At 37.9% G+C, this 12424-nt stretch overlaps 1 protein-coding gene across 1 annotated transcript in view; it reads right to left on the reverse strand.

Moving 5' to 3' along the window:
* IL1RAPL2 (interleukin 1 receptor accessory protein like 2) overlaps nucleotides 1–12424 on the reverse strand; it is a 1393401-nt gene that overhangs the window by 646581 nt on the left and 734396 nt on the right. Inside the window, exon 4 of the mRNA XM_033110155.1 lies at nucleotides 2836–2989. Coding sequence (XP_032966046.1) covers nucleotides 2836–2989 — 154 coding nt within the window. The remainder of the gene's footprint in view (nucleotides 1–2835; nucleotides 2990–12424) is intronic.

Raw genomic sequence — 12424 nt, forward strand, 5'->3', positions numbered from 1 at the left:
TTTTAAAAGAACAGTCAGAAAATCGCCTTTTAAAACTGATAATCTTTTAAAACTTGCATATTTACAATTCACAATCTTAAAGATCCTCTTATCTACATAATTTGGAATTAACCCATCCTATTAATTTCATATTGAAATTCCTATCCCATGCCTGAATATTGTTAAACTCAAAACAAGTATGAATGGGTTACTCTTTAAATAATCCCAGTCTTGTATTTTGAATCATGAGAGGAAAATATGTTGGTTAATCGCAGTTTAATACTGAACATATACAGTACAGTGTAACTTAAATAATATTGCAAATGAGAATAAACCTCCACAGAGCAACCTCTTCAACTTCCATACCAAGAAGTGATTTTGTTTCTACATCAAGCATAATATGTAAACTGTATAAATAAATACATAAACTTGCTATCTTCTTATATTAACAATGACCGCTGACCCAAGATCGTTTTGAATTTTTTTTTTTCCAGCACATAATACATACTCAGTAATTCTTTATTTAAATGGTAAATGGACACATGACTCTTTCCAGTGGATACAGATGCTTTATCACACACTTCCCTGACAGGTTTCTCTTGGTGACCAAGAATCTGTATTTTCATGACAACTCTTAGGAACTCAGACAAAACAATTTGAAGCCTATGAAAATTAGTTTCAAGGTGTGTGTGTCTGTGTCTGTGTGTATGTGTGTGTGTGTGTGTGTGTGTGTGTGTACTAACATGCTCATAAGGGAATCAAACCTATGACTTTGACTTATTTAGCACCATTCTCTCAACCAGTGTTTCTCAAAGCATGAACCTTGGAAGGCATGCAATAGAATCACCTGGACAAAAAGGCAAATTCCCAGTCTATGTACTATATTGGAATCTGGAGGAGAGATCTGGGAATCTGTATCTAAAGAGCCTCATCTTCAGCCTACCTGGGTTCTTCCAGATGATTCTGATGCACATGACAGTTGGAGAACCTCTGGGGAGGTCATATTCATGTGAAAATTTAAGGCCATAGTCCAGCTATACTAAAAGTTTAAGGTAAGTGAATTAACGCTTTAAAAAACATACAAAATAAGTAGCTCTAGATCTGCTTTTCCAGATTCTAAAAAGAAACTAAAGAAGCAAATGTGTTGTCACCATTACCCATTAGATAGGAGTATCAAGAGGTGTGATTTTTACTTTATTCTGATCCAGGTTAAAATCCAAGCCAAATAGTATAATATGACAAATGTGAGTAAATGATTCAAAAATGGAAGTGTTATACAAGCAATGGATAAGGATTGTATGACTGGTCAAAGTGATGATGATGCAAGATTTGTGCACAGTCAAGTCACTTGTTAATAATGTACCATTGCCTATGATTGACTCTTCTTGAATGAGGCAGAAAGTCTAGTTCATGTTGAGGAAATCAGAAATTAATCAAAAGCAGGTCTTTGTATTTGGGATTGGCCCAATATGGTAGTTATTTTGGAAGCTCATGGAGAAAGAACATCCAATTCTAATCAAAAGAATAATTTAAGCCTTCACAGAAGGTATTCTACAAATTCAGACTAAGAAGTAAAACTGTCATATATTAGGATAGTGAGCTAAATTATATATATTAATTTCTAATAAAAATATATTTCTTATTCCTGGTGTTAACATTCAGAACTTTTTTTAACTAGACAAAAACTTGACTCTCAGAAATCAAAGACTTCATTAAATATATGAGTTATATCAATGAACTTACTCAGCAAATAACATTATTAGTAGACTGATTTTAACATTACCTCAAATGTTAACTGTTGCTAGACATAAACAAAAATAATACAGAAGGAAATCTGAATTCCTAACATTAGTGAGAGTATGTTATAATTAACCAACTAGTTGATATCAACATTAGATGACTAAATAGGTAACATCCAAGTGCATTAGTGATAAGTTAATTAATGCAATCAATATTATAATTGTCCAGATAATGTCAAAATTAACCATGCCTCAATTTTTATCCATAATATGTGTATCTAGACTTACACACACACACAAACACACACACAAACACACACACACACACACACACACACACACTACATATCTACAACATATAAAAGAAGAAGAAAATGAGTCAAGATTAGCTGAGGAACAATAGCAAGTAGACTTTTCATCATGCAGTTTCTTAGGGTCCATCACATCCCTTGTCAGGGATAACTTCCATGGTATCAGGTTCTGTCCTATGTCTCTGAAAAATTACTTTCTAAAATTCTCCAGCAGGTAAGAATATCGTGAGTTTCTCTCTTGCACTACTGTGAGTAGAATTACTGGTTTACACTTTGCTTTTATTTCACATTTAAAATACACTCATGCATGCCATTCTTTTGGAGTTGCTCCATTTAAAAATTACTAGTTTACAATAACTTCACTCATTTATGAACAATTTTGTATAAATGATATTTTGGATGTATTTCAAAAAGACTTCATTCCAAAAGCCCAATGGAACCTCATTCTGAGGCAACGTTCACCTATAAGGAGATTCTACATATGGGTTAAGTTAGCATGCTAGAGAGGTTCTAGTATAGACTTTCTGAGATGCTTAGGAACAGTCAATGATATTTTCAAGAGTTAAGAATCTTTCATAAAGGCAGAGAATAGATAAACAGCAATTGGGCCCTTGTTCCTTAAGTTAATTGTTCATATTCTGCATATAGCTTATCAGTACAACTTACTATTAGTGAACTTCTCAAATGTAGATTTGCAACCAATTCTAAATCCACAACAAGCTGCCTCTTTGTAGGAAACTCTTTCTCCCCATACCAAATTATATTTAAAGTCTCACTTGCCGTAATTTGGAAGAACCAATTCCTACCTGTAACTTTCAATTCAGTTGTTCGTCTTACAAGTTTTCCTTCATATTTAAGTTCACAAGTGTAATTTCCTCCATCTTCTTCTTGAACTTCCTGGATTAGAAGAGCATTTCCTTTCTGTATTATTATGCTTCTCCACATTTTTGGCTTGCATTCCTGCAGAGAATATATTTTCAAGTAAGCAGAAATAAAAATTCACATCACTAAGTCTTAGTACTGGCAAGTTCGTACTTTCACATTTTTGTACTCTTTTGTTTCCAAAATATGTAACTAGAGAGTTAAGTCAATGACTAGAAAATATCACAATTGTGTCTTATTGTGTCCAATTCACATATCACAACAATCCCCCTAAGAGCCACTTTAAAGGCCTGATCCTAAGAGCAGAAAGTCTCTAGACAGATTCTGCAAAAATAGAAAATCATACAAGCTTCCTAAATGTAAAAGAGGTATAGCAGAACTTTAAAAGTCACAAAATGCCATCATAATGCCCTGGTTCTTTCTATTTGACAGGGATATTTCCTAAGAGTTCTAAGAGGATAGTGTCCATTTAGCAACACAGTACACTACAAGGGAGTCTTAAGCATTTTTAGAATTTATAATAGGCTTTTACATTGGCAATCATGTCTACAATGGTTTCATTAATTACTTCGTATAGTAAAAACTAATACTAATATTCCAGAGTGTCCCGCCCCAGAGCCAAGAGATCCATTTGGATGGTTGGGGGAGGGACCTAGAATATTACGCGTAAGGAGTTCTCTAGAAACAAAGCTAGATAACACAAGGACACACTTTGTTTTAGTAAGAGAACGGGGAAATTATACACTTACTTTCGGGGTTCAGCGATATATGACCAGAGAATAAGACTTGGGTTCTGCAGGCCGGTCTCCTACACTCCTGATGGGAATGGGAGGGAGTCTTGCTACTGGATTTGAACTTCCCTAGAAAGGAATGTTTAACTCTTCCAGAGAGTGACAAGGATATAGCAATAGACAAGTATGTAAAAATATTTAGCCAAGCTTCTTTGTCTTTGGGGAATTTTCTCAGACTACTTTTTAGATACTGTTCCAGTTTCTTTACCACTCATCTAAAATGTTCAACCAAAGTGGTGATCAAAACCTATGTAAACATCAGTGGAGGTGTATGGGATAATTGCAAGGGAGTGCTGAACAATCAAGGTAAAAGTATTTTATCATCTAAATTCTGAATCTCTCAGTTAAGGCAATACAAAAATTATGAGGCAGATTGTGTAAATTACAGTTGAGAGCAATGTCTACTTTCCACACTATGGTATATACATCTTCTCTCCCTCTCCTGGCCCCCTCACTCCCACCCATTTCCACACTTCTTAAATATTCATGTGAAGGTAGAATCAGTGCTGACGCTCAAGCCCCAAGTCTGCATGTGTGTGTGTGTTGTGTGTGTGTGTGTAAAATGATTTGTGAGAGTAAATACCCATTTATTAGTTTTTTTACTGTAACAATTTTTTTTTCTTTTATGCTAGCAGGAGTTTTGACAACAAAACACAAAAAGTGGCACTTAAGTTCACAGGTATAATATTTCAGAAATACGCTTGCTTTATGTCCAATACAACTACCCACACACATTGTCAAACAGTAAATAAAAGTAGTACTATTTAGGACATCTAGATATAAGACTCCTTCACTCCCTAGAGTCTTTCCAAAGAACAGTTAAGGGTTTGTCTGAAAGTATACTACATACCATGTCTGGCGAGGTTTATCACCTATATGAGATTTGTTTCTGAGTTAAACCTAGGGATATAAGGTTTCTGGGAAAACGAAGAAGAAAGTCTGAACAGAAGGAAAAAAAAAATAGCCCAGCTGCCACTATCGTCATACAATAATAATCCACAATTATTTTCGCATTGCTTCCAACTCTGATAGCCTCAGATTTCTAAAGAATAATTCTGAAGGTCATTAAACAAACATATGGCCCCTCTGGGCATTTTGAGAGAAAAGAAAATGAAAACTAAGCTGCTTCACTTTCACATAGCAGTGGTGGGGGCAAGCAAATGAGTCCACACACTATTCTATTAAAAGACAAATGGCATTGTTTTCTAATGTTATTTTGCAGGGAAAGTCCATAAGCAATTAGTTCTAACCATTTTCCTTTTCCCTGCACACTGCTTTGTTTTTACCCCCCCACCCACAAATTAAAATTGAAAGCATGTATAGACATTAGAAAATCACTCCTGATGATGAATAGCCTGAAATCCTTACATGAACTTTGGGATAGATCTAGACAGTCCCAAGTACTTTGCAACTTGCCATCCAGCCTTATAAAGGATTCTTTGTACCCAGTAGAGATTTGTTTGTTTGTTATTTAACTGTGGCATAAAAAAATATAATCTTCAGGTCAATTCTACCCTTCTTCAGACAATGTTGTATGGATGAAGAGGCAAATTGGCTTTACAGCAACACAGCTCTCGGTCAAAATGTGGGGTTCAACCAAGTTCTGTGATCTTAGGGAAATTTGCTTAACTTCTTTAAGTCTCAGTTTCTGACAATGCCTATAAGGATAATATACACTCATGTGAGCAGTCAGAATCCAGAGGCGTACAGAGTGTATTAATTACACTCTTGTTGGGCAGCACTAGATAGAGTGGTCATCCAGTACACAGAATATATTCCATCCCTAAGCTTTCACAATCCTGGATTACATATTCTCCAAATGACCATCTCTGCTTGTGAAAATTAGTACTAATTAACTAATTAGATTTTTAAAAAATCCTTCACTAATTGGTTAACCATCCCCCAGCAATATGATACTTTAACCCATTGAAAATGTGTACCTCCTAAGAGGCCACTCCAGAACTAATCCTAGCAGGTGGGTAGAGGAACTATATTTTGTTCAGAAGAGACTTATAGATGACCGTCCTGCTCCCACCAACCCATCCCTCACACAGTCATCTTGCCGGCTATCCTACCCACATAGAGGTATCTATATGGAATCTCAGAAGTCTTCCAGGCTCTTTACTCCATTATTTGAAGCATTTCTTCCTTAAATTGTTGGCTGCTAGGCTTAATACTGTCACTGCTTTTTCCCTGCCCAAATCTTCCCATCAACTCTTTCCTAGTGGACACACAACACTGAAATACCTTATTGCCCCCGGATATGTTTAATTTAATTCTGACAGGCTGTTAGGCAAAGAAGTTTGAAACATACAGGTGGAATCTCAAGATGGCTAATTATCCAAGGAAAGAACAAACCACCAAAGTTACAAATGTAATCAGGCCCCTAATATTATCTTCAGTGTGTAATTCCTCTATTATGTAATGCCCCTCAGACCATTAAAATTGAGGTCATCAACGTGAAAGTTTTCCTGAGGGCCAGTCTTGCTGGAGATGCCTGCGTGAGACAAACAGCTCAACTTCATGGCCTGGCTCACCTCTCATAAAACAGTTCATTATAGGACATCCTTGCTCAGTCAAAATAATGTCAGCCCTTAAAGCTCAGCTTCCTTCCCTCCCTTCCAGCCTTCCTAAGTGGTAGGTTACATGCTAGCAGTTGCTAGGTTGGGAGCCCAGGATGTTGAACAGAAACATCTGTTGACCAAGGCCCCTGAAGTATCCTGTTGGCAGCTACATTTGGATTTGGGAGTTTCCACCCTGAAATATTCACCACTGAATTCATAGTGCACTTTTGAGATAGTATCATTGTACCCACAGGTGTTTTTCAATCAGTTTGGTTTGTTGGTCATGGATACATCAGTGCTATTCAGAACATGACTCATTTCTCATGGCAAGAATACCAGGAAGATTCATTTGAATAATTATTCTGACACTGAAGTTCAGACACAGGACAACAGTGCAAACATAAGCCAATGATATAACCTCTGGTCCTTAAAGCACCTTTGTTCAAATACCTAACTCCCATCCCCTCAGACCCAACTTCTCTCCTTTCCCCTGAAGTCTGAATTATTCCACAGAGAACCTAGGCATCTGCCTAACAATCTGTAGGGATCCTGAACTTTCTTCAAATTCAATATAGAAGAGATAGGAGCACAACAGTGAATTAGGCTTCAACCTTGCCTTTCTCAGCCCTATCTCTACTCGAAATGCCTAGGATAAGCTACTCCAGAAAGTCCTCCCCCTCCTCAGCTCCATTTCTCCAACTTTCTACCTTCACAATCCTAATGTTAATGTTATTACCCACAGTAGTTAAGAGTATAAGTTCTAGTCTCACATACTTGAGATGGAATCCCAAGTTGTATGTTTTCGAGCATGCTACTTAATCGAGCTAAGACTCAGTTACTTCACCTATTAAAAAAGGTGGTGAAAATATTTGCCAAAGAGGATGATTATTAGGATTAAATGAGTTAATGCATGTAAATTATGTGTAATACAGACTATCCTGTGCTAAAACCATTCAATAACATTAACTATTATTTCTATTATTGTTCTTACCCTCAGCCTTCTGCTTTCAGATGACATACACATCTATGATGGCATGTTAATGACTGGTAGGAGATAATGTGACACACATTTCTATAGGAGTCTGTTGACAATCTCAAGTTATTCTAATGCTGGGGTTGACTTCATTTCTGATCTGACATGCAAAGAACTTGGACATTGTCACGACCATCCTCACAACAAGAAAAAGCCTGAACAAATGGGAAAGCAGCAACACTTCTTATATCCATCAACTAACTGAGGTAACAGTGAAAATCACTGCTTCAGAAACTGGAAAGACAGGCAGCAGCTTACTGAGAATAGAAGCAGACACAGGAGCCAGCAACTGGTAGGAACACTCAAAAAATAATTGACTAATTTCTGTAGACTATGAACTAGCTTGAGAAATGAAATCTCCCAGGGGCCCTGCCTTGGGGTGGGCACACTTCTGTGAGTTTTACCTCCGGGAATCCCATCAGGTTTTCAGGGTGAAGATCAGATAAAATTACCCTCACATTTCAGGCAGAGGAAGGGGAAAGTAATCACTTTGAAATATATCCAAAGACCTTTGTTCTCCTTAACAGCCTTTCCTTAAAGGACCTGGGGGAAGTACCCAAATCTAGCCCCATTCTAGCCTTCTAAGTAGGGTAAGAAAAATAGCCAGCTCTAACCCCCTCTATCTTTCCTGTCTCACCTAAGGGTGTTGGGACATAGGAGGGAAGCTGAGAAACACTTGTGATGGTCACAGCCCAGGAACAAAGCTCACTAAAAGACTGAAATATAATCACAGGATTATAGAATGCTTTCCTTCATCCGATACCTTACCAAAACATCAATAGCGTTCCTGTATAATAATAAAATATTACAGCTGAAAGAATTGCACAACTCAGACCTTACTTAAGAAGAAGTCTCCTGGGAAACCCAAAGATAAAAGGGAAGTGAAAATCAAGGACACTAGAGAAAATTTTAGCCTCTAACACCTATAGCTACAGCAAGAAGTAAACACAGCCGAACTCTTAGCCAGATAAATGTAACAACCTCACACAAAAGACCTATCTATTTACCTCAGTTTCCTTTACCCAGTACATCATCTCTGGCTTTTAATAAAAATTTACATATATATATATATATATATATATATATATATATATATATGCTAAAAGATATATATACACACACACAGTAAAACATACATATATATATATTTAAAAAATATATATATATATATATAAATATATATATATATATATATATATATATATATATATATATATATAAAAGCAGGGGTGCCAAAAAAATGTATACAAGTGGACACTTTGGTCAATGTTGTCAAGCAGTAGTTCGCCATAATCAGAAGTGTCTGGACGCTGATGGTAACCACTTTGAACACCTCTTGTAATAGCAGAAGTTAAAAGTGACTTGTATTCATCTTTTGTTATGGGTATATATTAAGTATTACAATTTTAATACAGTCTTCCTTTCTTAAAATGTGTATACATTTTTTTGGCACCATCTCTGTGTGTGTGTGTGTGATTATATATACACGCTTTTTTTTTTTTTTTTTTTTTTGAAGAGAGAGCAAGCATCAGAACTAGACTCAGATACGGCACAAATTCTGGAACTACCAGTCTGAGAATGTAACATTAGTATGATTAATATGTTACTGGCTCTGAAATATTGGACAACATGTAAGAGCAGAAGAGAAAGACAAACACTTAGAACGAATCAAAAGGAAAATGCTAGAAATTGAAATACTGTAACAGAAATAAAAATGTCTTTGATAGGCATATTAATAGACAGGACATGGCTGAGGAAAGAATCAGTGAGTTTGAAAGTATATCAATAGAAACCTCCAAAACTGAAAAGCAAAGAGAAAAAAAATATGAACAAAATATCTAAACTGTGGGAGAAGTAAAAAAGACATAAAATAAGTGCAATAGGAACACCAGAAGTAGAAGAAAGGGAGAGAGGAATGGAAGAAATATCTAAATTCTAATGCTGGAACATCCAAGATTATAGCACACTGGGTATAGACAGAGCAGTCTGTTAGGCTCTGTGCAGATAGGCTTCTTTAAGCATCTAAGCTGAGTTTTGAACAATATGTAAAAGTTAGGCAGGTGGGACATACTGAACAGAGGGAATAACATGTGTAGAACCATCCAGATGTCAAAACACATGGAGTGGATAAAAAATGATGAATATTTTTGCTCTGTTGAGAGTACCACTGAGAAGGATGATACTAGATACTAAAAGGCTTGACTACCAATCTAAAATATTTGCACATTTTCAGGGTTAAAATCCCAGGTCTGCCAGTATAGGTTATAACCTATGCCTCATAAGGCTGTGCTAAGAATTGAATTAGGTAGTGAATGAACAGGCTTGGTACAGGGTCAGGCCTTGTAAACAATCAATTAAAAGGAGCTATTAACTAAATGGTTTTATGGAGTTATTGGAGTGATTAAATTGTGGCATTCTATGATCAGATGTGCATTTTTGAAAGGTCATTCAAGTGGATATATAGAAAGTGGTTAGACTATAGAAAGAAACATTGCTTAAGAGGCTTTAACTTGCTTTGATCTGTTTTTATCCCTTGAATGTCATTAAGGTTATAGAGGAAGTCCATTCTTAGCCTAGATTCTTGTAACAGTTTCGGAAAGATCAACAGGAAACTCTTGTTAAATTTGAGAAAAGCATACACATCGAAAGATTATAAAAGTTGACAAAACATATCATTTTGATAAATCAAGAAATTGTACACTCAAAAGTCAACCTTATGAGACCTTTATTCTTTTTTGTTTATTTGTTTGATATATTTTTCTTTTTTTATTAGTTTCAGGTGCACAAAGCAATGTAATAGTTAGACATTTCATCCCTCACAAAGTGATAACCCCTGCCCCCAGTCTATTGCCCCTCTGACATCAAATATATCTATTACAATTCCCTTGACTCTATTCCCTATGCTGTACTCCATATCCCATGACTACATATATATTAAATTATAGTTGGCATACAATATTCTTCAGCTTCAGGTGTACAGTGCAATGGTCAAGCATCTATACTAATGAGAACTTTATTCCTAATCACCAAAAACCAGCAGTGACCCAAATGGTCATCAACAGGTGAATGGCTAACAATGATACATCTCTACAGTGGAATATTGGACTCTTATTAGTATAAAAGGAATGAACTATTGATATATAGCAAAACATAGACACATCTCAAATGCATTATGACAAGTGAAAGAAGTACAACGTGGGAAAGAAGGCCACATATCATACAATTCCATTTAAATGACATTTTGGAAAATACAAAACTATAGGAACAGGAAACAGATGAATTTTTACAAAGGATGGGGGATAGGAGGAGGGAACTGACTACAAAGGGACATGGAAGAACTTCGAATAATAAAATGTTTGACATCTTGATTGTAGTGTATACACTTGCTATAACACATCAAATTATACAACTAAAAACAATTAAATTTATGTTTGCAGATTATACAGAAAAACATGACTTAAAAAAAACTTGGAGATCCAAGATAATGGAGTAGCTAAATGCTGTGCTTGTCTCCTCCCATGAACACTTAAAATTACAATTAATTATAGAACAATCAACCTGTAGAACCATCTGAAGTCTAGATGAACAGAAGTTTTATAACTAAATATAAAGAAGCCACCTCGAGAGTGGTACGAGGTGTGGCCACACTGAACAAGTCAGCCGCAAACCTCTGTGTGGCAGTTGAAAATCAGGAGGGATACCTCAGCTGCAGAGGTTTACTACCGGAGGAGTGAGGAACGCCAGCCTCACACCAGGTTCTCCAGCCCGGAGTACTGGTGCCGTGAAGAGGAGCCCCACAACATCTGGCTGTGAAAAACAATGCGGGTTACAACCATCCAGGTGGGACAGAAGGCTGTGGGAAACCCAGATATCTTCTTAAAGGGTCCACACACATTCCCTCGTTCACAGGCACTCATCCTGGGCTCTGGCAAAGGGACAGTGACTCAGGGGGCATCTGGGATATATGGGGAGAGACTGAGTTGTGTGACTTCAGGGTGAGAATTGGAGGAACAGTCACCATTTTCCCTGTGTGGGGTCCTTCTCCCATGCAGCCGGTAGGCAGGCACCATATTTCTTATGTTTATCCCTCCCCCCAGTCCCATGGTCAAATCTTAATTAGTCTGGTGAGCTCTGCTCACTCCACCCTCGTGAATCTATGACACCCTGCCCCACCCCACTTGCCCAATGCCAGAGGTACTTTCTCAATGAGAAACCATCCCTGCCTTCATTGCACTCTTTCTTGGACAACTATGGAAGTCCATGGGCCCCAGGTGGGCAGTGGTTGGCTTCAGTATGGTCTAAGACTTTTCCTGAGCAGCTCAAGGCTTACCACTGGCACCAAACCAGAATCTACATTGACCTGGTGAACATAACTCATCCCACCCAGGTGACTTGCTGAAACCTGCCTCACCCAACTCTTGTACAGCACAGGACTTTATCAGTGGCTGGACCTTACAGGAGTCATCAGGTGGCAGCAGGCCTTGGGGTATCCTGGCTTTTTATGGAGCTAACACAGGCCTGGTACTAGTGGCGGCTGGTCTCAGTGTGCAGCGTGGCCTCTCTGATGTACCTCCAGGTTTAGCACAGGCAGCAATCAACCACAGACTGCTTTGTAGATTTCACCAGGTAATCCCTGGCTGTTCAAAAGCACTGGGTGACCTGGGCTTGCACCAGAGAACCTCACAAGAGGCCCCAAAACCAACATACTTGGAGGTTGGCTTCAGACCATGCCACAGCAACAACCAATTAGCCCCACATACAGCACACCCAAAGGGCAGTCTCAACAAGTACCAGACACCACTGGGGTGAATCCCACTCAGCAGATAAGTCCCCCACACAGTAGCCCATAAGTGTGGAAATGGCCAAACCCCACAGCCAATCAGCCTCAGGGTCAATACCAACCACTGACATGCCAATAGCAATCAAGGCTCAACTATAACAGAAGGGCACACACAACCCACACAAGGGACATTCCTGGAACACTCAGAACAGGTGACCAGGGAGACTGGGCCAGGGCCCCACAGGGCACCTATACATAAGGCCACCTGGCCAAGACTGGGCAACATAGCATATCTACCTAATACATAGAAACAAACACAGAGAGGCAGCCAGAATGAGGAAACAA

This window comes from Rhinolophus ferrumequinum, chromosome X, assembly GCF_004115265.2.
Source record: "Rhinolophus ferrumequinum isolate MPI-CBG mRhiFer1 chromosome X, mRhiFer1_v1.p, whole genome shotgun sequence".
Classification (NCBI taxonomy): Eukaryota; Metazoa; Chordata; class Mammalia; order Chiroptera; family Rhinolophidae; genus Rhinolophus; species Rhinolophus ferrumequinum.